Genomic DNA, 24,344 nt, shown 5'->3' on the forward strand with positions numbered 1-24,344 from the left:
AAAGATAATTTCAAAAAATACTGCTTGTGAAATATAAAATTAAGAATTTTCATGAAACACGCAGAGCCTTTGTTGCAAAACTAATTTTGATACCAAATTTTCTCAATATAATACATAATAAAAAAAAGCAAATTTGTAATAAAACTATGTATTTTTAAATCGTTCACATTTACAATTAAAACCTATCCAAGCATCCGATATACTGTTTTATTAAAAAAGAGACACTCAACTTGTACACAAGGTGTGCCAAACCCTTGAGAGATAAGAGTCCAGCAGAAAGGTAAATGTGTTTGTCATTTACATTTTCCAGCTGATAAATCAAATCAATGCCACTGATAGGAACTTTTCAAAACAATTTGCTAGACTTTTTAATCAGCTCGCGCATTGGACTCGAAGAAACTGTCATTATTTTCAATTGCCTTGATATAAAAGATCAAATCAACAAGAGATTTCACATTATTGCGGGTCTTTGTGAATTACAAGATGCGCCTTTCGCTGAGCATTGTTCTACTACTCGCGTTCGCTTGTGCCAACGCAACGCGCAAATCCTACTCCTGGTAAGATGAAATTTAAATGCTTAAAGGTTTCAGAAACTCTAAGAAGTATTTGGTAAACAGCTACAAGGTCATACGGACGGATGTGTTGTCCAAGGAATCCATCAAGGGCGTTGCCCCCTTGCAACACAGACCGGAATTCAACTTCTGGAGCCAGCCCATGGTAGGCCGAGCTGTGGAAATTATGGTTGCACCCCAACATGAAGCCCTTCTTACTGGGATTTTACGCAGAATGAAATTAAATCCGACTGTGATAATCGAAGACGTCGGAAGGTATACAAAATTGATTTTAGGTATGGAACTTAATAAAAATAAATAAATATATAAAATTCAAGAGAAGAGCAAATGGAGCGTGACTACATTGCGCAGATCAAATCGCAAAGGAAAAATGGCAGGGAAGTTACTTTCGACAACTTTATGACCTTTGATGAGGTAATAGAACACTAATAATTATGAATTTGAGAAAAATAAAATACACGGGGTGAATTTGTTTTAATGATTTTACAATATGGCTACTTCTATAGGCGAACAAAGGCATCGAAGGGTAACAAATTAAACGATTGCAAATTAAGGCCACATACACTCTCGTACTGTACAGCAACTGTTTTGGCCCCAGTGTCCAATTTGTTAGCCTTCCGTCATGCCAATTTTTTTGCCTGTTTGAGTAGCCATTGTAAAATCATTTTAAAATATATTATTGTTCATTGCTTAGTAAAGTCGTAATCATATACAACCATTTTTTACTAAGTAATTTTATAGTTTGAATAAATAAAATGTAAATATCAATTCTAATTATTGTGAACTAGTCAATGAGTGGAATTTAATTTGAATTTCAAAAATTCCAGATTCAAGCTTATTTGGCTGAGCTAGTGGCCGCGTACCCAGACTTGGCGTCTCTGATACAAATCGGTACATCCACCGGTGGACGTCCACTGAACGTACTGAAAATCTCCAACGGTCCTGGAAAGAAGGCTTTGTTCACGGACGCGGCGATTCACGCCCGCGAGTGGATTACACCACCTGTCGCGCTGAAAATCGCGTTTGAGCTGCTAGAAAATTACAGTATCAATCAGGGACTGGTGGACCTCGTCGACTGGTACATCCTACCGGTGGCGAATCCCGATGGCTACGTTTACTCGTGGGAGTCGGTAAAAAATTGCATACTAAATTTTAAAGTTTTGATGAAAAAAATAAAAACAGGATCGTTATTGGAGAAAAACGAGGAGTGAGAATCCCGGCTCCTCTTGCATTGGAACTGATCCAAACAGGAACTTTGACTTCCACTGGGGAGGTGAGTTTGCTGCTAATTCATTTTTGGCAGTGTTCTCATATTTTGCATCAACAGAAGAGGGAGTCACAAACCCTTGTGGCGAAACTTGGCCAAACACAAGACCTTTTTCTGAGCCAGAGACTGCAGCAATGAGCGTATTCATCAACAACACCTTGGAAATTACCACTTACATAGCACTCCACAGCTATGGACAAGTAAATTTTCATTTAAATATAATATCTAAAGGTTAAAATTTAAAATTTCCCTGCAGCTGCTTATATTCCCGTACGGACACACCACAGAACTGCCGCCAACGTTTGATGTATTGGTAAAATAACTAAAATGAATCTGAATCGCAACATTAATTATCTATGTATTTTATCAGAATGGACATGCACTCGAAGCTGCTGCAGCTCTTGAGGCAGTGAGTGGCACAGTGTATGAAGTTGGAACAGTGGCCAATGTTCTTTGTAAGTTAGAATAAAAAATAATATTTGAATTTCCATTATATCTTATTCTAGATTACTCCTATGGTGCGTGTCGTGACTGGGCTTATGGTGCCGCTGGCCTCCCTCTCAGCTACACATTTGAACTGCCTGGTAACGGATTTGGATTTAGCCCTCCACCGACCGACATCATTCCAGTCGTAACTGAAACCTGGGAGGCAATCAAGGTGCTGGCTGTTGCTGCGGCTGGTGCTGTACGACCATGAAAATATATTGATTTCATATATAGTGATTGATTTTCTATGAAATTGAAACAACATATTAGAACAAAGATTTATGAAGTTATAAAAAATATATGTTAAAAATATAGTGGAAACAGAACAGATAAATTAAGAAATATAAATAGCAATAAAGTATTTTGAACTATCGGGAGTTAAGAATGCAATAAACAAAGACATCAACAAACAAAACTGGGGGCAATTTATTCAATAGTCATTCCTGATATAATTAAATAATATTTTTTTAAATATCTGGTGTGTGAGAAATGAAGTAATTTCGACGAGAAATAATGTTTTAAAATTTTACTTTTTAAATAATTTTTCATAATCAAGCATGACTCACACAACAATTTTGATTTTCTCTTATATCGATCAATTTATTTTGCACATTCAAATTAGATTTAAATAATCTTACTTACGGTCACTAAATACAATTTCAAAGAAATAATTAACTAAGTTAAAAGAGACTAGTGGTTTTACGATTTATTTATTTTTTTCTATAAGATTTGTGTATGCGATGCGCCTACTTGATGAAATCACGCCTTGCAGAGTGGTTCAAACTGTGCCGCCTAACAGCAATTCAGAGCAGGTTGCATATAATACTCTCTTAACGTGGATTTTAATAAAATGCTGCTCTGATCGATGCATGTTTAATTGTGGCTTACGGGATCTACAATCTCAGTCTGATTATCACAAAGCAATTCTCTACTTGATGCTTTTTAAAGATATAAAATACAAATGATAAAAAATGGGCTGAGCGGCGGTGAAATTAATAATTGAAAATTCGGAAAATTCCAAGAGAAACGCCCACAAATAAATTCATTCTTCTAAACAGATAAATCACAAATATTTTGTATAGTTAAATTAGTTCATAGTACTGATTAGTCGCAAATTTATTAGCTATAAGAAAAAGTAGTACTGCGCATGAAATAAATAGTGATAGTTGAATGGGAAAGAATGTACTGGCAGTAGTGACAATGTTAAATATTAAATTAAATACAACATTTTGAAATTCACTTAGGTGATATTTATTTTCAATAGTTTCTAGTTTGCAAGACTGTATTCAACAAGAGTCTTCAAGCCTGGCCAGACCTCGTCCACAACTCCCTGGATCGCGGAGGCAGGAGGGTTGAAACCTCCAGATCCACCTCCAGACAACTCGTAGGTGTACGAGTACAAAGCAGCACCAATGCCGTAGGCATAGTCATCACTGGCTCCAAACGTGAAGTCTGAAAAGTTTACTTAATATTTGAGTGCGAGGATATCGGGATTTTCTTACATAGGCCAGCAGCAGAGTTCTCAACGCTGTACCTTGTGCCACCAACTGCTGCAATGGCGTCGGCAGACGCAGTTCCAGCAGCAATCTATATGATTAAATAAAATAAAAATCTAGGGATATTTCCGTGCTTTTTAATCATTACCAAATCATCTACGTTGGGAACGGGCTCAACAGTGTGGCCGAAAGGATACAGGATCAACTGTCAAAAGAAAAAAGATAATTTAATATTGAATTAATCAGTGAGAATATTTAAGTCAAACCTCTCCATAGCTGTGGACGGCGACGTAAAGGACAAGGCTATCAGCGTTGGAAGAGATGAAGTTGCCAATGGCACCACACTCAGGTTCAGAGAAAGCACTGGAACCGGGGAAGACTTCTGTGCAAGGGTCACCAGCAGCTGAAGATAATTTAAACTTTTGTTTTCAAGTGCACATGAAAAAAATTTCAAATATCCTACAATCCCACAGGAAGTCGAAGTTCCTGTTAGGGTCAGTGCCGACGCAGGATGAGCCTTGGTTGGGACGGCGCGTCTTTCTCCAGAAACGATCCTGTAATAGAATATATATTAATGCAAATTCTTCCAGGTTAGTTAGGATAAATTACATCAGTATGGGAATAACTGTATCCATCAGGGTTTGCCACGGGTAGGATGTACCAATCAGCCAGGTCTCTGAGGGCAGAATCGGCGAGGACCTCATCAATGATTCTCAGGCAGACGGGTGGTGCGATCCACTCGCGGGCGTGGATGGCGCAGTCGAACCAAACTGATTTCTGACCGGCGGCCCCGTTGGACAGCTTGATTCCGTGCAGTTCACGTCCTTCGTAGGACAGGCCGAGATCCAAAATAGAAGCAACATCAGGGTTGCCATCAACGGTCTCGTGGATGTGAGCGTCGATCTCCTCGAAAGTCATGTAGCGGTCGTACGCAGCCACGCGGGGCTTGCGGGGAAGGGCGAGTCTCAGGGCCTCGTTCGCGGCACGTTCTTTCTCGACTTCACTAAAATATTCGATTTATTTAGACAAAAAATTCAGCCACTTAAGAACAATTAAAAATTGAGATAAAACTCACGGTCCCAAATCAGCAACCGAGACTTCGTGGGAGATGCGCATCCTGTTGAAGGCAGCAATGATAATTGGAGCGTCCTCGGGAGAAACCATCACGGTGGCGGGCCTTCCGACGCTGGGGGTGCCCCAGAAGTCGAATCGGCGGCTCAGTCTGTTAACGTATGGCATGGCAGCAGGGGTCAGGGGAGCTGTCTTCAGGACCTGGTACCTGATTTTGAAATATTCAATTAGCACTGCTGTATGTGAAAATACTGTGTGATTTACCCTGAGTAGCTCTTGTAGGCCAGGGCAGAGCCCAAGACCAAGAGAAACACAATCGATCCCAGAAGCTTCATGGTGTCGAGTGAAAAGATGATGATTTGTATTTTTCTTTTATACCGTGTGGCGCGGGTAGTGCTTTGACTTGAATAGAACAATCAAGATATCCTAAGATTAATCTATGCTTCGCAATTGTTTGTGTCTTTTAGAGTGCCAATATTTGCTATTCAATAATATTTTAAGATAATGCTATCAACTAAAGCCTACGATGAGATATATCAATTGAGTTAATCGCAAATCAAACCCATACATGTAAGGCAAAAAAATGTTACAAAATGTGAAAATTTATATGTCATATTAGCAGCTGGTTTTAACGGCAGATAAACAAATTATTAATAAATATACCAGCTAACATTTTTTGCGCCACATATCTACTCAAATATAAGATAAATATTGCTTTTAAACTCAAACAATTCTTCGTGATTTTTGATTCGAAAATCAGCATTGTATATTACGCGTTCATTTCGATTAACTGGACTCAATCGATTACTATTATTGATAAATGAAAATGAACCCAAAAAAAGCACTTCGTTTCCCCAAGAGATTTACGTGTCCTATTCCTATACTTAAACTGCAAACTTATAAATGGGATTTCCATTTTATAGTTTATAAGAGTGATAACTTTAGCAATGGAATATTCGCAGCACTTAAAAATGTATAAAATATAATAATAAAATGCGACTGAAAGAACGCCGAATACCATACTATCAGATGTTTTTTATCTTGAGCAACCTTACACGATCCTAATAAATATTATAGTTTAAAATTAACTTTTAAAAATGTAAATTGAGAAATAACTTTTTTCACAATAAATATGACAATTCATGAAAGCTCTTTGTGTTAACCTAATGGTTTCATTTTATGTTCAATTAAAGTTTTATATTTTTTCTCAAATGCTCAAATTATTCTTTTCATTTTGATACTTTCATTGCAGAGTAAAAACATTTAATACGATTTCTTAATTTTTATTTTATTTATACCAATTAAAACATTAAAAAAATCAGTTAGCAAGAGTGTATTCAACAAGGGCCTTCAGGCCTGGCCAGACCTCATCCACAACAGGTTGAATGAAGGAGGGAGGAGGGTTGAAACCGATCAATCCACCTCCTGACAATTCGTAAGTATACGAGTACAAGACAGCACCAGAGCCGTAGGCAAAGTCATCGCTGGCACCATTGGTGAAGTCTAAAAATTAAATTCATACTCGATATTTGAGCGGAAATTCAATATATTTTTCTTACAAAGGCCGGCGGCAGAGTTCTCAACGCTGTACCTAGTGCCGGCAACGGCGGCAATGGCGTCAGCAGAAACAGTTCCAGCAGCAGCCTAGTAAAATTATTTCATGGCAGAAATTCATAAATATTTTTTTTTCATTACCAAGTCAGCTGCGTTAGGTGCTGGTTCAACCGTGTGACCGTAAGGATAGAGAATTAACTGTTTCAGAAAAGAATTAATTAAAGAAACGCGTCAAATTGATAAAATTATTCAAACCTCTCCATAGCTGTGGACGGCAACGTAAAGGATAAGGCTATCAGCGTTGGCCGTGATGAAGTTGCCAATCGCTGCGCATTCAGGCTCAGAAAAAGCGCTGCTGCCAGGGTACGTTTCAGAGCAGAATTCATTATTTCCTATAAAAAGTAATAATTCCAGTAAAAAGAAAAATTATTTTGCAAAAATTAGCTGCAGAGAATTATGAATCAGAGTTTTTAGAAAACATCCGGATTTGCTCATTGCTATGAGTAAAATCGGATCAAGGATGTACTTTGATTATGAAATCCTGACAACACCACCATTCGCCCTCTCTGTGATTTAAAATTCCCTCAAGGCAACAATTCACAATTTCAAACCATCCGACGTAATGTATATATATTTCTTTCTCTGTCTTAAAAAATCTAGTTTGGTGGACTTTTTAAATTCAATATAGTTTATGATTTAAATATATAGAATATAGAGCAAGTATTTTTTTATATATATAACCTTCCCAGAGGAAGTCAAAGTTCCTGTTTGGGTCAGTGCCGATGCAGTTTGAGCCAGGGTTGGGACGGCGCGTCTTTCTCCAAAAGCGGTCCTGCAAAAATGTATATTTCTTAATCGTGTATTCTTTCAAACAAAAATATCGCGGTTATGAAACGATTTTATAATAAAGAAAATATATTACATCACTCCAGGAAAAGCTGTATCCATCAGGGTTGGCCACGGGCAGAACGTACCAGTCAGCCAGGTCCCTGAGGGCAGGATCGGCAAGGACTTCATCGATGATCCTCAAGCAGACGGGCGGTGCGATCCACTCGCGGGCGTGGATGGCGCAGTCGAACCAAACTGATTTCTGACCGGCGGCTCCGTTGGACAGCTTGATTCCGAGCAACTCGCGTCCTTCGGTGGAGAGGCCGAGGTCCACGAGAGAAGCAACATCAGGGTTAGCAGCGACGGTTTCGAGGACGTGAGCGTTGATCTCTTCAAATTCCATGAAGCGGTCATAGGCAGCCACCCGAGGACTGCGAGGCAGGGCGAGCCTCAGGGCTTCATTTTCGGCACGTTCCCTCTCGACTTCACTATGTATGTGAAAAATTACAGAGTGAGGAACATTTTAAAAATGAAGCTATTTCCAAATTATCTCGCCACATTAAATTTACTCTATAAAGACACTAGACCAATATCAAATTTCTTTTAATGTTATAAGTAGGAAAATAAATAAATCTGCAGGTGCATTGAAACATTTTACGGGTAAGTTAGAAAAAATGAGAAAAGAATAGTAAAATTGCAGTATAAATTTTGTTGTAATTTATGCTCAGCATATTTTTTTTTTACAAAACTAGTCACTTTATAAAAAAAATATTTCTTTACTGCATCCAGAGACCTATTTTCCTATTTAACATACATTCTTCAATTTAAAAAAAAAGCCTTATAGTTTTTTCCATAAGCAAAAACGTTCTGTTCATTTGAAATGAAAATTATTTACTTACGGTCCTAAATCAGCAACCATAACTTCGTGGGAAATGCGCATCCTGTTGAAGGCAGCAATGATGATTGGCACCTCCTCAGGGGAAACCATCACGGTGGCGGGCCTACCGACGCCAGGGGTGCCCCAGAAGTCGAATCGGCGGCTCAGTCTATTGACGTATGGCATGGCAGCAGGGGTCAGGGGAGCCGTCTTCAGGACCTGGTACCTGATTTTGAAATATTCAATTAGCACTGCTGTATGGGAAAATACTCTGTGATTTACCCTGAGTAGCTCTTGTAGGCCAGGGCAGAGCCCAAGACCAAGAGAAGGATAATCGAACCTAACAGCTTCATTTTGCCGATTAGATTAAAATTATTTTTCGTTTTCTTTTATACCACCGAACATGTGGTGCTAAGTGCTTTATTGACCCAAAAAGGCTGTAAGATATGCCACAAAAAAGTCATTATGGTTCATATTCATTAGCTCATTTCAAAAGGGAAAAAATTGCTAATATTAAATGGAACTCTTAAGATAAAGCAATCATCTAATGGACCCCAGATCAGATAATATTCTGAGTTTGTAAATGACTGGTGAAATCAATATCATGGCTAAAAGTTGAATTTAAAATATTTAGTGTTGTATAAATATGTCAAAGGATGTGTCCAGCATGTGAAGTGAAGCTTTGAAAAATGTATTTCGTAGATTACAAGATATTTTTAGTTTGTTACGTGTGTATTAGTAGTTGTGGACATTAAAAACATCACAATAACTTTGAACTTAAAAAATTCCGTTTCTAATAGTTAACATTGATTTTTTTCATAATGGTTAGTGCAAATGCATGCTATAATTTTTACTAACCATTTTTTCAAAATAGTTTTCAACGCTGACATTGTTTAGCTTTGAAAAGTAGTTATTGAATCATGATATTTCAAGCAAAAATGTTCAACATTGACCAATTTCAAAGAACACGACACGTTAGCACGTTAATTTTAGGACGCGTTTAGCCTTTTTTATTGTTCAATTCGATTTAAAAGAGTAAAATAAGTATGGACAATCCTTGCTCATTTAGTAATTGAAAGTAATAAATGTTTAATATGAAGCAATTTAAATAGATCATAATATAAAATAGACATGAAAAAAGGACGAATAATTTTTGAAAATAAAATAAATTAGCATATTCTTCTTACAACCCTTGTACTTGTAGCTGGTGTTTTAGTTTACGATAATTTAGATTAATACTGCATCCCGTTAATCCTATTATTTTAAATAAGATTAAACTTGCACTTATTGGCTAAAGGAAAATTTATATTTGTATTTTTATCTTCATTTACCCCATACAGCATACTTGCAATTGATTGCTTGTCTATACAAATTTAGGTGTACTGAGGTTGTTAATAATTAGCTGCTACAAAATATTTTTAACCACATTTATTAATATTTTCAGTTCGCAAGAGTATATTCGACAAGAGCCTTGACGCCTGGCCAGACCTCGTCCACAACAATCTGGATCAAGGAGGGAGGAGGGTTGAAACCTCCAGATCCGCCTCCAGTCAACTCGAAGGTATATGCGTACGAGACAGCATTAATGCCGTAGGCATAGTCATCACTAGCGCCATAAGTGAAGTCTAAAAATTAGATCAAGATTGTGTTAACTGTTCTTTAAAAGACGCTCTCTTTTTTCTTACATAGGCCAGAAGCAGAGTTCTCAACGCTGTACCTAGTGCCGGCAACGGCGGCAATGGCGTCGGCAGCCGCAGTTCCAGCAGCAATCTATATGAATAAATTGAATAATTTTGATAATTTCCACGATTTTAAGTCATTACCAAATCATCCACGTTGGGTACGGGCTCAACAGTGTGGCCGAAAGGATAAAGAATGTACTGTGGAATAAAATATTAGAATTATTAAATAAATTAAACTTCGTGGAATATTGGAATTGTACCTCTCCATAGCTGTGGACGGCGACGTAAAGGACAAGACTATCAGCGTTGGCAGAGAGGAAGTTGCCAATGGCACCACACTCAGGTTCAGAGAAAGCACTGGAACCAGGGTAGACTTCTGAGCAGAAGTCACCAGCAGCTGAAAATAATTTAAACTTTTGTATTCAAGTGCTCATGATAAAAATTCAAATATCCTACAATCCCACAGGAAGTCGAAGTTCCTGTTAGGGTCAGTGCCGACGCAGGACGAGCCTTCGTTGGGACGGCGCGTCTTTCTCCAGAAACGATCCTGTAATAGAATATATTAATGCAAATTCTTCCAGGTGAAGTTAGGATAAATTACATCTGTCCAGGCATAACTGTATCCGTCAGGGTTGGCCACGGGTAGAACGTACCAGTCAGCCAGGTCCCTGAGAGCAGGATCGGCGAGGACTTCATCAATGATTCTCAGGCAGACGGGCGGTGCGATCCACTCGCGGGCGTGGATGGCGCAGTCGAACCAAACTGATTTCTGACCGGCGGCTCCGTTGGACAGCTTGATTCCGTGCAGTTCACGTCCTTCATAGGACAGGCCGAGGTCCAAGAGAGAAGCAACATCAGGGTTAGCGGCGACGGTCTCGTGGATGTGAGCGTCGATCTCCTCGAAAGTCAAGTAGCGGTCGTACGCAGCCACGCGGGGCTTGCGGGGCAGGGTGAGCCTCAGGGCCTCGGTCTCAGCACGTTCTCTCTCGACTTCACTAAAATATTATATTTATTTAGATAAAAAAAACCTTAGCCCCTTAAGTCTTATTTTTTTATTATTATTTTTTGTATAAAAAGAGATAACCCACGGTCCCAAATCGGCAATCAAGACTTCGTGGGAGATGCGCATCCTGTTGAGGGCGGTAATGACGATTGGGGCATCTTCGGGTGAAACCATCACGGTTGCGGGCTTTCCGACGTGGGGGGTTCCCCAGAAGTCGAAGCGGCGGCTCAGTCTGTTGACGTATGGCATAGCAGCAGGGGTCAGGGGAGCTGTCTTCAGGACCTGGTACCTGATTTTAAAATATTCATTTAGCACTGCTTCGTGGAAAATACTCTGTGATTTACCCTGAGTAGCTCTTGAAGGCCAGGGCAGAGCCCAAGACCAAGAGGAGGACTACCGAACCCAGCAGTTTCATGGTGGCGAGTAAGAATCAATCTTTGGCTTGATGCTTATATACCGTTCTTTGAGAGTGCTTTTGTGATACCCTCTGTCATTAAAAAGCATTGCATTTCAATGAATAATGATTATTTTCTACGTAGAAGAGTATTTAGAGATGTTCCGATTTCAAGATAATTTTAATCAACAAGCACCCTAAATCAGATATTTTCAATTGTGAACGCAATATATAGATCATTCAATTTGGTATTATTTCGACTCTTATGATAAAAAAACAACTCATTTAATTATTTGCATTTTCACCTTAAGCGTCCAAAGAGCTTTCATTTATTTAGACCAAATCTACGTTGACTTTCATGATTGACGTGTATCGAATTAAATAAAAATATTGTGGTTGGATTAAATAAAAAATGAGTCTATCAAGTAGCCGAATTTTTTATATTTCAAAGAAGGAAAATTCTCTCCATAATTAAAGAAATCTATTTCTTGTAATATTAAATACATATCTCGGCTGAAACGTGTCGAGGTGAAACTTAAACATAGATCATTAGCATGGGAATCAGCTTGCACGACGAGGCGATAAGAATGAATCAAGAGAGCTGTCTACCAATTTAGATTGTTTTGTTCTTATATTTATGCACGTATTTGATAACTTGCCGAAAGGGAATTTAAAAAAAACGTGTGTCATCTGCAAACATGTATGTATGAATTCAGAGATTTTTCAGGGTCAATATTTAATGAATAATAAATTTTAATTTATCAAGAATGAAGCAGGAGGAATTATTCTATCGCATTTAATGTTTTTCAGATAGATCGTTAATGCTGAAACGTCAAAGTTAAAAAATACGGGACTTGTAAAGAATTAATAAACATTTTTTTAGTGTTAAAGGGAACAGAGCAACATAATTAGCTGTGATTTTTTATGGTTTTAAGGCCTTTTTTATGAGGCCTCTTCCATCGGACTATTTAATCAAAATCAAAATCTCTGATATGATAGAGTCGGGGCATGTTCTTAACACTTATCTTACAAATTAATGTATGTTTGATGTGACACTTATGGGTCCTCGCCTTTGACAAATAGTTGCGCAAAAAGCACTTGTAATTTGGACTCTCTTTCTCTCTCAGACACTGTAGCGGGAATCACGCAAAAATGCAAATTTCAAGAACTGTTGTTTCTATTCTCACCTTTTCAGTAATTCTTACTGCCGCTTACGAGACGACTGATTCAGCTAGGCGCTACAAAGAGTGAGTTTGTCTAATTTAAATTATTTTATTTTATTTCTAAGAAATATTGACCAACGCCAACAGCTTCAAAGTGATTAAAACAAAGATCCTGGGCGTGCACGAGTCCTCTGTGCTTTCTCAATTGGCCTTCAAAAGTGGATTGGACTTTTGGTCTTTGCCTCGCAACGGCAAAAATGCGATTCTTCTCTGCGAGCCGCAACAGGCGGAAGAAATATTTAAGGAGCTATCAAGGCTAGAGTTGAGACCAGAAATTCTTACGGAAGACGTATCAAGGTGAAAATCTTTCATTTCTTTGCAAGAGAATTTCTTGGAATCACTCAATCCAATTCCAGAGAAATTGCTGAAGAACGTTTCAAGATAGACCAAATTAACTCGGCCAAGTTGAAAGTGGCAAACTGGGAAAATTTTATGACTCTTGATCAGGTTGTATTTGATTTAATTAATCTCAAATTTATTTTTAATACGAAATATCAGATCAATCAGTACATGGACGAAGTTGTTGCAAATTACAGCAGCATTGTGTCAGAGCTTGGAATCGGTACGACGACTGAAGGAAGAACAACTCGAGTTTTACACATTTCTACTGGACCTGGCAAGCCGGCGATTTTTATCAACGGAGCGATTCACGCCAGAGAGTGGATCGGCCCTCCTGTTGCTATGTACGCAATCAATCAGTTGACCGAGTTTTATGATCAAAATTCAGCAATCCTCAACTCTGTCGACTTCTTCATCGCACCTGTTGTTAATCCAGATGGATATGTTTTCTCGTGGGAACAAGTATTTTGAAGCTTTTTAAAAATTCCAACATAAATATATAAATGTTGTCGATAGGATCGTTTCTGGCGCAAAACTAGAAGTCTGAATGACCTGAATTGCTTAGGCGTGGACGCGAACAGAAATTTTGATTGGCAGTGGGCTCGTAATAAAATAAAATTGTTAAAAAAATAAATTTTTAATTAAGAACTTTTAAGCTGACAACGACATGTGCTCATTAGTTTATCCTGGCACTGCTCCTGCTTCTGAACCAGAAATTCAAGGCCTCCAGTCATTTCTGCAGGAACACAATGAAATAACTTTTTACGTTGACCTGCACAGCTTTGGACAGGCATGTATTCAGCACTCAAATAACTCATACTATATTTTCGGCTAATTAAATTCCAGTCAATGATATTTCCCTGGGCAAGCAGCAACGAGCAGTCACCATTGTATCCAGAACTGGTAAATGATATTGATATTGTAATCATTTTATCACTTTGGTATGCAATTAATTAAATAGATGCGTGTTGGAAACGAGGCTGCTGAAGCGCTGAGAACAGTGAGGGGGACAAATTACACCGTTCATTCTGTGACAAACGGCGGCACTAGTTAAATTTTTAGTTAAAATAATATGCTTTTTGGTGATGATATTTTTTTAGACTTTTTGTATGGCGTGAGCGTTGACTGGGCCCATGGCGTTTTGGGAATTCCGCTGACTTACGCAATTGAACTGCCCGGTGGCGGGAGCGGCGGTTTCGACATTCCTCCAGAAGAAATTTTACCCGTCGCCACTGAGACCTGGGAGGCTCTCAAGGTTTTTGCGCAAAATGTGCCACCCACAACCACACAATTGCAGTGGTTCATATAATTTTTTTAAAAAAATCGATATAGCTAATCAAAAAATAAAAGTTACTAATTTAAAGACACCAAGAAGAAGTTTTGTTTCAAATTACCTCTACAATGACCACTTACAGAGCTGAAGTACCACTTGAAAATTAATCAAACACGACCTTCAGACTGCTACACACGACGAGATTTATCTCGCAACTAAGCCAACACAATCTACTTTTAAAAGACGTAGCAACCCAACAAAGATCTAGTTGCACAGCCACTATGAAGGTGCTGGTGGTTGTCTTGGCCGTGCTCTGCGGCACGGCTTTTGCCTACAAAAGCTACGAAGGGTATTCAAAAATGAAAACGCACTGTTTTTGTAATAATCCGCCACTATCTCTTCAGATACCATGTCCTGAAGACGAAGCCCCTGGCGAAGGAGGACCTGCGCAAGTTCGACGCCCTGCGCAGCGATCCGACCTTCAACTTCTGGGTCTTCCCTGAGGTGGGTCACGCCGTTGAAATCATGGTGCCGCCGGCAAATGTGAGCTTGCTCCACAGCAGGCTGCAAAGATACGGGCTGGAGCCAACAGTTGTCATCGAAAACGTCGAAGAGTAATTTTCCTGAATTCAACATAAGTCGAGGATTACTAATCAAATTATAGGATTGTTGCAAATGAGAGAGCCGAAATCGAGGCCTTGAGGCGAGCGGAAAAATTGAGCGGAAGGGCGCCGAGCTTTGACAGATTTTTGGACCTTTCTGAGGTTTCCAGTGGCAATTCAAAAAAATTAAAGAAATTTTAAAAACTCATTTTATTTTAGCTCTTTGCCTACCTTGACGAGGTAGTCACCAATTACCCTGAGATTGCATCCATTATCGATATCGGAACCTCCTTCGAAGGCAGGCCCCTGAGAGTGCTAAAGCTGTCCAACGGCCCCGGTAAATCTGGCCTCTTCATCGAGTCTGTGATTCACGCTCGCGAGTGGATCGGGCCGCCCACCCTTCTGTACGCCATCAACGAGCTGACCGAAAACTTGGCCAACAATCAAGCCATGCTGGACAAGAATGACTTCTATTTCCTTCTTGCGACTAACCCCGACGGATACGAATACACTTGGACCACTGTTCGTAACATTTTATCTGTCTATCATAATTTAATACTCTTTTAATCTCGCATTACAGGACCGTTTCTGGAGGAAAACTCGCAAACCAAATCCTGGCTCGAGCTGCGTTGGAACCGACCCAAACAGGAACTTCGATTGGAAGTGGGGAGGTTCGTGTCTTTTCATATGACTTATTAATTTTTATTAAATTATTAAAATGTTTTATTGAACGCAAAATGCGTGCAACACTAAATCTGCTTCTCTCAAATTCAATTTTCTTGCATTTAAACTTTTGAATATAATATTTTTCATAGTCTCGCCATAGAAATTACATGTACAATCGTTGTTAGGTTCATAATGTTGTATTACTATTCTATTAGTACAGAAGATATAGTTAGAGACATGACAAGCAAATCTTGTAAAAATATGTTTATCGTGAAAATCAGGGCCACGCCAGTTCTCATTAATCATAGTGTTAGTCTCGTAGAATATGGCACAAATGAATATTTTGTTTTATTTGATTCACAAAACTTTTTATAAACATCAGCAGTCTCTGGCAAGCTAAATCTAATTAATTTTTATATACATTTACTATTGGATAAATGTTACATGTCTAGTTAATGAAGAAGAAAATTGTAGAGGCTGCTATATTTTCAAAGAAATATTATGCATACAAATTATATGAAATAATAAGTCAAATTGAATAGGGGACTGTATGTGTTCTTAGTAAACCTGGATTTACAAAAATATATTTAACTAAGCTCGAGAGCCAGAAATTTTATCAACCGACAAAACATTCCAGAATTTTAAGAAGTATATATGTATATGTCAATCCTCTACTTGAGTCTTTGGACACATTTTTCAAATGTTTTTCTTGTGACTTTTTAATAGAGCCGTTAGATTAACTACCTCGCTAGCAGTTAATCCATAATTTAAATATTATTGGGCTGCAGTGTATATAATCTAAATATATTCAAAATATATATTTTTTATTTCAAAGGTGGTGGTGTTCCCGGGCCCTGCGACGAAACCTACCCTGGAACCGGTCCTCTCTCTGAAATTGAGTGCAAGTCTTATGCTGATTTCTTGGTCGCTACCCCTAGCATCAACATGGTTATTTCCATTCACAGCTATGGCCAAGTACGATAAAGAAAACAAAACTTTACCGTCAATTCTAATTTTGATTAATCATAGATGCTCCTCTATTCGTGGGGAGACACTAATGAGCTTCCTCCCAACGTTGGAATTTTGGTATAGCTTTTAGATAATATAAATATAAAATTTACGATGTGATAAATCACAATTAACAGGACAGCATCGCCACTGCAGCAATTGACGCCTTGTCCGCTGTTCGAGGCACCACTTATGACATCGGATCGATCGCAAACACTATTTGTAATTATCACGCGTAACCCATGTGGAAATAGGAGACTAAAATGAAATATAATTGACCACAGACCTCGCTTACGGAGGAACCATTGACTGGGTGCTCGGCGTCCTTGGCAAGCAAGCCTACGCATTCGAGCTGCCGGGAGGAGGCTTGGCTGGCTTCAACCCTCCAGCCTCGGCTATCATTCCTGTGGCCACCGAGACCTGGGAGGCCTTTAAGGTCTTTGCCGAGAACATTCCCCCCTTGTAAAGAAATTATACTCAACTTAATAAATGAGATTTAATCTGATTAAAATCGAGTTGTTATTGTTTCCTTATTTTATGCTGACTGACTAGAGTAGAATTTATAATTTTTTTAGACAAAAAATTAAGAGAATGTCAAGCAGGAGCTTCACAAATTTAAAACAAATCCAAATTTTGTCTTTTTGAAACGAAATTGTGATGCTCTCTTAAAGACAATATAAATTATTTCAATACAACGAAAAGTTTCAAGAATTATTTTGATTTTTCATTTTAAAATATGGAAGGAAAGTGCCTATATAAGATGAAATTTAATTTTCAAGTTAATAGATCTACGGCTACTCTCATACGCTGAAAAGAATGGAATGACAGGCTGACAGTTAAATAATATCTGCAAATAAAATTTTATTTATAATATCCCACAACCTTGTGGGGACGAAGCAGCCTGGGTTAAATAATTCTGGGAAATGTAAAGTGCAGCTGTTTTATCTGAACAATTAAGTTAATTAGTTGTGTGCTTTATGGTTAAAATTATTTTGCATGTTCACTCTTCTTAAACTTCCTTTTAAAATACAACAAATTTTATTTATTCATACAACTTATTTAAACAGGCCACAAATATGCTCTGGAACATTACAGGCTAAAAATAAACATTCTAGTCTAGATACTAAATGTTTTCATCAAAAATGTATAACAAATTGGAATTCTCTGCCTCTGTTAGACATTCAATCTTGTTTCAGGTAAGTGCGAGACAAATACTTTGACGGCTTCCCAGCTTTCAACCTTCACTACTGGAATCCTAGCCGGATCCAATATGAAATTAGCCTCTATCACTTGTCCATTCCACTTTGGCGAAAGCTCCATTGTATAAGACAATTGGATTCCAGCTTTAGCAAACGCCCAGTCGAAGCTCGTTCCACGCGCTACATCTATGAAGACAATAAAAATTAAAAGTTTTAAGGCCAGTATAAACAAATGGTTTGTGCATACATCCCAACACTTGAGTTGTGGTTCCAACTGAATATTGCGTTCCGTTCACGGCAGCTAATGCTCTCTGTGCTTCCTTGGCCACTGATTCCTGGAAATTAACTGTTAATTTCCTCACGCAAAACATGTATCACCAAAATATGAATACCAATTTGTTGTCACTTGACTCAGTTTGATTTTTTTCGACCTCCCATGGCAGTAAAATAAGCTAAAAAAAATATTTATAGAAAGCCGAATTTAATGTTAGGTTGGTGTTTTCACCTGTCCATAGCTGTGCATGGCGAGGTAGAGAGTAATTTTCGTGTTTTCTAGAATAAATTTGGAAATGGCTGCACATTCTGGCTCTGAGAACGGTTCCCTCCCGGGATAATGTTGGGTACACACATCGTCATTAGCTTCTAAAAATTCAAAACAAAAATTAATTTTAACACTGAAGCTTTTCTGAGTTTGATATGGTAATTTAATCGGAAGATTATCGTTTACTGCAAACTGAAAAGCAAAATTGTTGAAATAAAATCGGTAAATAGTCGCAAAATATTCTTATTGCCTTTCCACAGGTAATCAAAGTTGCGGTTCGGATCCGTTCCAATGCAATCAGATCCGTTGTTGGGCTTGCGGGTTTTTCTCCAAAACCTATCCTCGGACCAGGAATAAACGTATCCGTCCGGATTTGCCACTAGAAGGAAAAACCAGTCGTTGGCGTCGAGCAGAGCTTGGTTTTCTTGTAAATTTTTCGTCAGTTGGTCAATGAAATGAATTAAAGTGAGTGGGCCAAGCCATTCGCGTGCATGCATTGCGCTGTCCATGAACACAGCGTTCTTGCCCGGACCGTTGGACAATTTCAAAAGCCGCATAGGTCTGCCTTCCCAGGATGTACCAATGTCAATGATCGTGGCAATTTCGGGAAACGTCTCCGCCACCGTCTTTATATAGGCCATTATCTAAAAATAAGCGGACATACTTGCGTCATATTGTTATGTTAAAAAATAAGTAATATATACCTCATCAAAATTAAGGTACCTATCACTCGAAACTGATTTTCGAGACCGCCGCTTCATTGAAGAATATGTCTTCCGTTCTAAACTTAATGCTCTAATTTTAAGAATATCAAATTAGTGAGTATTTTATGTCCAAGAGTTTTTAGATATTTACCTCTCAACATTTTGTACAAGTACCTCTGGGAATAAACCAAGTGTCCTTAGATTGCTTTGCAAGGCATCAGTTTTTTCTGGTCCGACTAATATTTGAACAGCAGAACCAACGCGAGGACTAGTGAGAAAGTCGTAATCGTTTTGTTCGGTAAGTGACAACACATTCTCCACTTCGTCCTCAGCACGCAATTCTCTGGTGCGAATAACCTGGTACCTTAGTTAGGTCAAATATTGGATTATTTTCTTGCTTCTTTAAAAAATTGTTTGCTTACCCATCATACGATTTGTGGGCCAGTGCGGTGGTGGCACAGCAGATCAGCACCAAAAAGTAATAGGCGCTCGACAGCATTGTACTCGCGGTTGCTGTGTGTTAAGCTGGGGAATCGTGTTTGCGTTTATATAACGACTGCTGCGTATAGAGTGTGCGATAAAGTTGGCTATTGCTGAATCAATCGCGGCGGAAGGAAGGTTACGCTGCTATACCTGCATGATTTGCAATTCTACGGCTATTGCCCTAATTGTCGCGTGAGATTGCCACTTTAAAAATAGACACGGCATAAATTGTGGTTAATTTTAACAGTCAGAAAACTAACAGAAAAATAATGGCGATTAACTCCACAGTTTTCAACAATCAAATTTTCGTGCCAATTCCCCTATTTCCTAACATGCTTTATATTGATTACAATGGTACCAAGATAATTGTGCATTAGGAACAAAAACAAATGAAAATAAACAATATTAATTGCTTCAAAACTCGCACTAAATTAAGTTAAAAATTGTACAGTATGACATTTTTAAAGAAAGAATAATGTATTCAAGCCACAAGGATTAAGTCTATTTGTTTTACAATATGGATACAACCAACCTCGAGATATCTCAACTAAGCAGATTATTTGTATTAATTAAATATTCCGACTTGACCTCGTTGTTTTGAAAGTTGAGATTTTTCTCTCGACATGTTTCGGATCTAGCTGGCGCCTTAGTGGTTAGCGGGGTTCCTATCACGTCAGCTCTCAGGCACAAATTTTTGTACCTTAGAGCCTGACAGGAAACATGTCGAGATGTTTAAAATCATATCTTTCAAGACATCAAAGAGAAGTTCAAATTTGTAATTAATATAAATCTCTTCGTTGACATACAAAACTCTTTAAAGTCAGTATTATATTAATATATAAATAAACATAATATTTAATATTAAGCAATGACTCCTATATCTCATATATATTTTTAGCAGTATATAGATTGATTTAATATATCAACAAAACCAAAACAGTTTCGCAAAATCACTCGCATTTTTGGTTCTAACAACAGAACTCCTTTTGCGCTTGCAGCGTGTCTCATTTCTCCGTTTGTTCTTTCTCCCAACATCCTACAACAAACTCCACATGACGGAAACTAGAATGATGACCCTGATTAATACATGAAATAAGATAATTAACTAATGAATGTTACAAAATAATTATAATTAATGATTACTAAATGTATTTTATTCAAAATCACACAAAAATAAACCAATAAGGGATGTTTCATTCTGCACTGCTAATAAGGACAAGGCCTACAAGACTGAGTCTTAGTCTTACCAACACCTCCAAAAATATAAAGCACTTTATATTTACAATAATAGGTTAGCTGCGGGCGTATTTCACTAAACATGCATTGCAATCGTTTTAGTGCATTTTCATTTGAAATATTTTTAAAATTTCAACCCTCCGCTAATAATCTCAAGTGCTGAGTAAAATCAAGGGGATATAGCAGGCCAGCACCTTCGCAAACCCAGCCGTTGTTTGCTCCATTATACACTTTGATTGGTTTTAAGTATATAATCGATAAAATTTTAAATAGAAGTTCACTATGTTGATTGCAGCGCTTGCTTCTTGGGTAATGTCTTATTAACAATATCATACCATTAAGACACAAAATATACTTAAATTTAATTAATTTAACAACTTTCCTTAAATGAATGGCCCCGAGGATCCAGATTACTAATTTGAATCACATTCTAACATAAGCCCCCTGAGGGCCGTTGAGCTATGTGTATGCTCTCGATCTAAAATAAATTTCAAAATTTCTTTAGCCTCTGCTGTCTGCTGCACATATTTCCAGTGACCACCTGGAAAAATTTAACCAATAATAATTCAACCAACACCCACCTAAAAGTCTCATCGCTGAGATTACTTGTTGTAGGTAGCATTATTTCGATTAATTTAAAATTAAACAAATTGTGTGATAATTCTCAAGTTTCATCTTTATTTTTATTGTTCATGTATTAACAAGGCTGTATAATCGAGATTCACGCTCATAGCCCATTTAATGCAAAAAATACAAAATAATGTACTAAGTAAGTGTCAACCAAAAGTTGTAGTTTCTGTAGTTGAATTTACATCTTCAATCTCCGATTCTTCCCTTCTTGTCTTAGGCAAGTGCGTAACAAAAGCTTTGTAGGCTTCCCAACATTCTGCATTAATTAATGGAAGTTGTTTGCTGTCCATGATGAAATTTTGCTCGTTATATTTCTCAAAGCTAGGCGAAAGTTCAATCGTGTAAGACAAACGGATGCCAGCTTTGGCATAAGCCCAGTCGAAGCTTGTTCCGTGTGCAAAATCTACGAATTAAAATCGACCAGGTTATTAAATTAATGCTCCATAAAAAGGTAATGATGAAACGTACAAGATAACACTCCATGAGCAGTTCCAACTTTATACTGCGTTCCATTCACAGCAGCTATCGCTTGTTTCGCGTCCTCGGCAACACTTTTCTAAAAATGCATTATACAAATTTTGAATAATATTAATTATTTTATGACATTTAAGAAATTTTACCAAATCATTATTTTGTTGATTTTCCGCCTCCCATGGTAGCAAAATCAACTGGAAAACATATTTTATTAGCACCACCAAAAGTCAGCAAAATTTAAGTTTTGTATGTTATATACCTGTCCATAGCTGTGTACCGCGAGGTAGAAAGTAATTTCCTTGTGGTCTAGTATAAACTTTGCAATGGCTTCACATTCTGGTTCTGAATACGGCATGCTCCCATGATAACTTCCGCTACACTTGTCTGTAGTTCCATCTAAAGCATATATTCCAGGATAGTTTAATTTTCAAATAAAATTTGGTTTCAAAATTTTTAAATTTTTAAGTGATAAGTTTACCTTAATTTTCAAAAAATAATGCAACAATTTTGTTATGCTATGTCTAAAATTTAAAAGTATTTATTCACCTTGCCACTTGTAATCAAAGTTACGGTTCGGATCTGTCCCCACGCAATCAGAGTCATTATTGGGTCTGCGAGTTTTCCTCCAAAGCCTGTCCTCCGTCCAGGAGTAAACGTAGCCGTCGGGATTGGCCACTGGGAGGAAATACCAGTCGTTAGCGTCGAGCAGGGCCTGGTTTTCTAGCAAGTTGCTCGTCAGCTCATGAATTGCGTGAAGAATAGTGGGTGGGCCAACCCACTCGCGTGCATGAATTAGGCTTTCCATTAAAATGGCTTTCTTTCCAGGACCGTTGGACAGTTTAAGGACTCGGAGCGGCCGTCCTTCCCAGGAATTTCCAATATTGATGATAGTCGCGATTTCTGGATGAGTTGTTGCAACCAACTCGATATATTCCATTATCTATTGATAAGGGTAGAGTTTACATAAATGATTTTTTAAATTATTAAAATTTTACACCTCATCAAAATTCAGATAGCGCTCACTTGGAAGTAAGTTACGCTGTAAGGAAAATTCTTCGATTTGCTTCCTCTCCTTCCTCAATTCTCTAAAGAAATGCATTGATATGTATATGATATCAGGAAAATTGCTCCTTTTAAAATAAATTACCTCTCAAAATTTTCGACGACTACTCTAGGGGCTAGGCCAAGCGTTGTTAAAGTGTTTTGCAAGTGTTCAGTTTGTTCAGGCCCCACTAAAATTTCAACCACGGAACCAATACGAGGGTTGATGAAAAAGTTATAATCGTTCAACTTGGTGAGCGGCAACACGTTCTTCACCTCGTCAATAGATTGCAATTCCTTTGTACGAATGACATGATACCTAAATTTAAAATTTATTTTAAATAATACTACACTCTAATAAATAAATGAATACTATTTTTGCTTACCCTTCATACGATTTGTATGCCAGCGTGGTCGCTGCACAGCAGACCACCAACAAATATACACTCCACAACATTCTTTTTGGATATGCCAATATTAGAGCTCTAAATCGCGTTTATATACGGTTCCGCGAATCACAAGGTGTCACAAATAGATTTTTAGCCCGCATCTTAATTATGGTGGCCAATTTTACAGTTTAACGCCAGTTAGATTATTCTCGTCGTTTTCACTATTTTCTCTTCTTTTAACATTGATTACAACTATCGTGTCTATAAAATAAAGTCACACATACAAGGTGCCAATAATATCAAAAAGCATGTTGTACCTAAAATGCTACACAAAATCTAAAAATTATTTTTTATTTTAGCTCTGATTTAAGTTTGTCAGCAGGCTCCAGTGTTAAAGCATCGCATGAAACAAATAAATTAATGCATTGAAAATCTCTTTTATATTTTACAATTTTGAAACAATCACGTGAAATTAACGAGCCAAACCAAAAGTTTTTTCTGGATTGGGGAATGTTTGCAGCGAAAACCTTGTACTTTTCCCAGCACTCGTCGTTCACCAGGCTAATATCTGAGGCTGGTGGGTTGAAACCACCCAATCCTCCACCCGGTAGCTCAATTATGTAGGCCACGGAGATGCCGGAAACTAGGACAGTGGCCTTGATTACAAGAAAGAAGACGAGAATCTAATGAATGTTAAGAAATAATGAATATTAATGTCATAATTATTTTTTTTAAATTACATAAAAAATGAACCAATAAAAGATGTTTCGAGTCTGCCCTGCTAATCAGGACAAGGCTGTAGTGAATCTCTCCCACACTAGTGTCCGCTTTCAGTACTCACCCCCATTTAAGTTCCGGAAACAGTGGAAACCTCCAGATGATGCTAGATCTCCAGATATTTTTTTTACCCTCATATCCCTCTCTTTGGTGGTAAAACCTTCTCCAAACGTACTTAAATTAATTATCTGTCGATGCTATCTTCAATGCCTACAAGAATGAATCTTGGCCTGACGAACACCTAAAAAAAAATCACGATTTTTATTTACATTGATAGGTTAGCTGCGGGCGTATTTCAGTAAACATGCATATTATAATTATTTAGTGCATTGCCATTTGAAATATTTTTAACCTTTCAACCTTCCGCTGGTAAGCTCAGGTGAGTAAAATCAAGGGGATATATAGGTCAGCCACTTCGCAAACCCAGTCGTTGCTTGCCCCCAATAACGCTTTGAATGGTTTTAAGTATATTATCTTTAAACTTTGAAATAAAAGTTGTTTTTTTTGCTCTTTTTATCCCTGTCCGAGG

General features: G+C 37.9%; 8 protein-coding genes across 8 annotated transcripts; 3 read left to right on the plus strand and 5 right to left on the minus strand.

Moving 5' to 3' along the window:
• The first annotated feature begins 364 nt into the window (after nucleotides 1-364).
• LOC135940722 (carboxypeptidase B-like) lies at nucleotides 365-2,556 on the plus strand. Its single transcript, XM_065485737.1, has 9 exons — nucleotides 365-557; nucleotides 618-827; nucleotides 890-986; nucleotides 1,400-1,702; nucleotides 1,755-1,845; nucleotides 1,900-2,039; nucleotides 2,096-2,152; nucleotides 2,210-2,294; nucleotides 2,346-2,556. The coding sequence occupies exons 1-9, from the start codon at nucleotides 484-486 to the stop codon at nucleotides 2,534-2,536; spliced, it is 1,248 nt and encodes a 415-aa protein (XP_065341809.1). The 5' UTR covers nucleotides 365-483; the 3' UTR covers nucleotides 2,537-2,556.
• A 982-nt stretch (nucleotides 2,557-3,538) lies between these two features.
• On the minus strand, nucleotides 3,539-5,290 carry LOC135940350 (carboxypeptidase B-like). Its single transcript, XM_065485195.1, has 8 exons — nucleotides 5,157-5,290; nucleotides 4,897-5,100; nucleotides 4,431-4,824; nucleotides 4,285-4,375; nucleotides 4,088-4,224; nucleotides 3,970-4,026; nucleotides 3,828-3,912; nucleotides 3,539-3,777 (listed from the first exon to the last, which is right to left on the minus strand). The coding sequence occupies exons 1-8, from the start codon at nucleotides 5,225-5,227 to the stop codon at nucleotides 3,593-3,595; spliced, it is 1,224 nt and encodes a 407-aa protein (XP_065341267.1). The 5' UTR covers nucleotides 5,228-5,290; the 3' UTR covers nucleotides 3,539-3,592.
• Nucleotides 5,291-6,145: 855 nt separating this feature from the next.
• On the minus strand, nucleotides 6,146-8,550 carry LOC135940351 (carboxypeptidase B-like). Its single transcript, XM_065485196.1, has 8 exons — nucleotides 8,434-8,550; nucleotides 8,174-8,377; nucleotides 7,369-7,762; nucleotides 7,188-7,278; nucleotides 6,702-6,838; nucleotides 6,588-6,644; nucleotides 6,452-6,536; nucleotides 6,146-6,395 (listed from the first exon to the last, which is right to left on the minus strand). Exons 1-8 carry the CDS (start codon nucleotides 8,502-8,504, stop codon nucleotides 6,211-6,213), a joined length of 1,224 nt encoding a protein of 407 aa, XP_065341268.1. The 5' UTR covers nucleotides 8,505-8,550; the 3' UTR covers nucleotides 6,146-6,210.
• A 1,014-nt stretch (nucleotides 8,551-9,564) lies between these two features.
• Nucleotides 9,565-11,315, minus strand: LOC135940348 (carboxypeptidase B-like). The gene is made up of 8 exons (XM_065485194.1): nucleotides 11,181-11,315; nucleotides 10,922-11,125; nucleotides 10,435-10,828; nucleotides 10,290-10,380; nucleotides 10,094-10,230; nucleotides 9,975-10,031; nucleotides 9,837-9,921; nucleotides 9,565-9,776 (listed from the first exon to the last, which is right to left on the minus strand). The coding sequence occupies exons 1-8, from the start codon at nucleotides 11,249-11,251 to the stop codon at nucleotides 9,592-9,594; spliced, it is 1,224 nt and encodes a 407-aa protein (XP_065341266.1). The 5' UTR covers nucleotides 11,252-11,315; the 3' UTR covers nucleotides 9,565-9,591.
• Nucleotides 11,316-12,256: 941 nt separating this feature from the next.
• Nucleotides 12,257-14,153, plus strand: LOC135940521 (carboxypeptidase B-like). The gene is made up of 9 exons (XM_065485441.1): nucleotides 12,257-12,477; nucleotides 12,541-12,750; nucleotides 12,810-12,900; nucleotides 12,952-13,254; nucleotides 13,309-13,396; nucleotides 13,449-13,582; nucleotides 13,639-13,695; nucleotides 13,754-13,841; nucleotides 13,893-14,153. Exons 1-9 carry the CDS (start codon nucleotides 12,383-12,385, stop codon nucleotides 14,099-14,101), a joined length of 1,275 nt encoding a protein of 424 aa, XP_065341513.1. The 5' UTR covers nucleotides 12,257-12,382; the 3' UTR covers nucleotides 14,102-14,153.
• Nucleotides 14,154-14,269: 116 nt separating this feature from the next.
• LOC135940522 (carboxypeptidase B-like) lies at nucleotides 14,270-16,852 on the plus strand. The gene is made up of 9 exons (XM_065485442.1): nucleotides 14,270-14,414; nucleotides 14,470-14,679; nucleotides 14,730-14,829; nucleotides 14,887-15,189; nucleotides 15,248-15,338; nucleotides 16,169-16,308; nucleotides 16,363-16,419; nucleotides 16,479-16,563; nucleotides 16,626-16,852. The coding sequence occupies exons 1-9, from the start codon at nucleotides 14,347-14,349 to the stop codon at nucleotides 16,805-16,807; spliced, it is 1,236 nt and encodes a 411-aa protein (XP_065341514.1). The 5' UTR covers nucleotides 14,270-14,346; the 3' UTR covers nucleotides 16,808-16,852.
• A 330-nt stretch (nucleotides 16,853-17,182) lies between these two features.
• LOC135940664 (carboxypeptidase B-like) lies at nucleotides 17,183-19,373 on the minus strand. The gene is made up of 8 exons (XM_065485639.1): nucleotides 19,208-19,373; nucleotides 18,937-19,149; nucleotides 18,786-18,876; nucleotides 18,332-18,725; nucleotides 18,046-18,182; nucleotides 17,933-17,992; nucleotides 17,788-17,875; nucleotides 17,183-17,726 (listed from the first exon to the last, which is right to left on the minus strand). Exons 1-8 carry the CDS (start codon nucleotides 19,282-19,284, stop codon nucleotides 17,515-17,517), a joined length of 1,272 nt encoding a protein of 423 aa, XP_065341711.1. The 5' UTR covers nucleotides 19,285-19,373; the 3' UTR covers nucleotides 17,183-17,514.
• Nucleotides 19,374-21,154: 1,781 nt separating this feature from the next.
• LOC135938332 (carboxypeptidase B-like) lies at nucleotides 21,155-23,885 on the minus strand. The gene is made up of 10 exons (XM_065481947.1): nucleotides 23,880-23,885; nucleotides 23,573-23,721; nucleotides 23,036-23,107; nucleotides 22,756-22,968; nucleotides 22,606-22,693; nucleotides 22,155-22,548; nucleotides 21,868-22,004; nucleotides 21,755-21,802; nucleotides 21,603-21,690; nucleotides 21,155-21,537 (listed from the first exon to the last, which is right to left on the minus strand). Exons 1-10 carry the CDS (start codon nucleotides 23,883-23,885, stop codon nucleotides 21,281-21,283), a joined length of 1,452 nt encoding a protein of 483 aa, XP_065338019.1. The 3' UTR covers nucleotides 21,155-21,280.
• Nucleotides 23,886-24,344: the final 459 nt, after the last annotated feature.

Source organism: Cloeon dipterum, chromosome 3 (genome assembly GCF_949628265.1).
Source record: "Cloeon dipterum chromosome 3, ieCloDipt1.1, whole genome shotgun sequence".
Taxonomy (NCBI): Eukaryota; Metazoa; Arthropoda; class Insecta; order Ephemeroptera; family Baetidae; genus Cloeon; species Cloeon dipterum.

Coding starts and splice junctions, on each gene's coding strand:
- LOC135940348 (XM_065485194.1), bottom strand. CDS start 11,251: ATGAAACTGCTGGGTTCGGTAGTCCTCCTCTTGGTCTTGGGCTCTGCC. Junction 10,231..10,289: donor CTTCGACTTCCTGTGGGATT/GTAGGATATTTG, acceptor AATTATTTTCAG/CTGCTGGTGACTTCTGCTCA. Junction 9,922..9,974: donor TACCCAACGTGGATGATTTG/GTAATGACTTAA, acceptor TTATTCATATAG/ATTGCTGCTGGAACTGCGGC.
- LOC135940522 (XM_065485442.1), top strand. CDS start 14,347: ATGAAGGTGCTGGTGGTTGTCTTGGCCGTGCTCTGCGGCACGGCTTTT. Junction 16,309..16,362: donor CCATTCACAGCTATGGCCAA/GTACGATAAAGA, acceptor GATTAATCATAG/ATGCTCCTCTATTCGTGGGG. Junction 16,564..16,625: donor ATCGATCGCAAACACTATTT/GTAATTATCACG, acceptor AATTGACCACAG/ACCTCGCTTACGGAGGAACC.
- LOC135938332 (XM_065481947.1), bottom strand. Junction 22,694..22,755: donor GTCGTCGAAAATTTTGAGAG/GTAATTTATTTT, acceptor GCATTTCTTTAG/AGAATTGAGGAAGGAGAGGA. Junction 22,549..22,605: donor GCTATCTGAATTTTGATGAG/GTGTAAAATTTT, acceptor CCTTATCAATAG/ATAATGGAATATATCGAGTT.
- LOC135940350 (XM_065485195.1), bottom strand. CDS start 5,227: ATGAAGCTTCTGGGATCGATTGTGTTTCTCTTGGTCTTGGGCTCTGCC. Junction 4,825..4,896: donor TCGGTTGCTGATTTGGGACC/GTGAGTTTTATC, acceptor CGAATATTTTAG/TGAAGTCGAGAAAGAACGTG. Junction 3,778..3,827: donor GAACTCTGCTGCTGGCCTAT/GTAAGAAAATCC, acceptor TAAACTTTTCAG/ACTTCACGTTTGGAGCCAGT.
- LOC135940664 (XM_065485639.1), bottom strand. CDS start 19,284: ATGCTGTCGAGCGCCTATTACTTTTTGGTGCTGATCTGCTGTGCCACC. Junction 18,877..18,936: donor CTTGTACAAAATGTTGAGAG/GTAAATATCTAA, acceptor TCTTAAAATTAG/AGCATTAAGTTTAGAACGGA. Junction 18,726..18,785: donor GGTACCTTAATTTTGATGAG/GTATATATTACT, acceptor GCTTATTTTTAG/ATAATGGCCTATATAAAGAC.
- LOC135940521 (XM_065485441.1), top strand. CDS start 12,383: ATGCAAATTTCAAGAACTGTTGTTTCTATTCTCACCTTTTCAGTAATT. Junction 12,751..12,809: donor CTTACGGAAGACGTATCAAG/GTGAAAATCTTT, acceptor ATCCAATTCCAG/AGAAATTGCTGAAGAACGTT. Junction 12,901..12,951: donor ATTTTATGACTCTTGATCAG/GTTGTATTTGAT, acceptor ACGAAATATCAG/ATCAATCAGTACATGGACGA.
- LOC135940351 (XM_065485196.1), bottom strand. CDS start 8,504: ATGAAGCTGTTAGGTTCGATTATCCTTCTCTTGGTCTTGGGCTCTGCC. Junction 8,378..8,433: donor GCCTACAAGAGCTACTCAGG/GTAAATCACAGA, acceptor TTTCAAAATCAG/GTACCAGGTCCTGAAGACGG. Junction 6,396..6,451: donor GAACTCTGCCGCCGGCCTTT/GTAAGAAAAATA, acceptor TTTAATTTTTAG/ACTTCACCAATGGTGCCAGC.
- LOC135940722 (XM_065485737.1), top strand. CDS start 484: ATGCGCCTTTCGCTGAGCATTGTTCTACTACTCGCGTTCGCTTGTGCC. Junction 1,703..1,754: donor ACGTTTACTCGTGGGAGTCG/GTAAAAAATTGC, acceptor AAATAAAAACAG/GATCGTTATTGGAGAAAAAC. Junction 2,295..2,345: donor AACAGTGGCCAATGTTCTTT/GTAAGTTAGAAT, acceptor ATCTTATTCTAG/ATTACTCCTATGGTGCGTGT.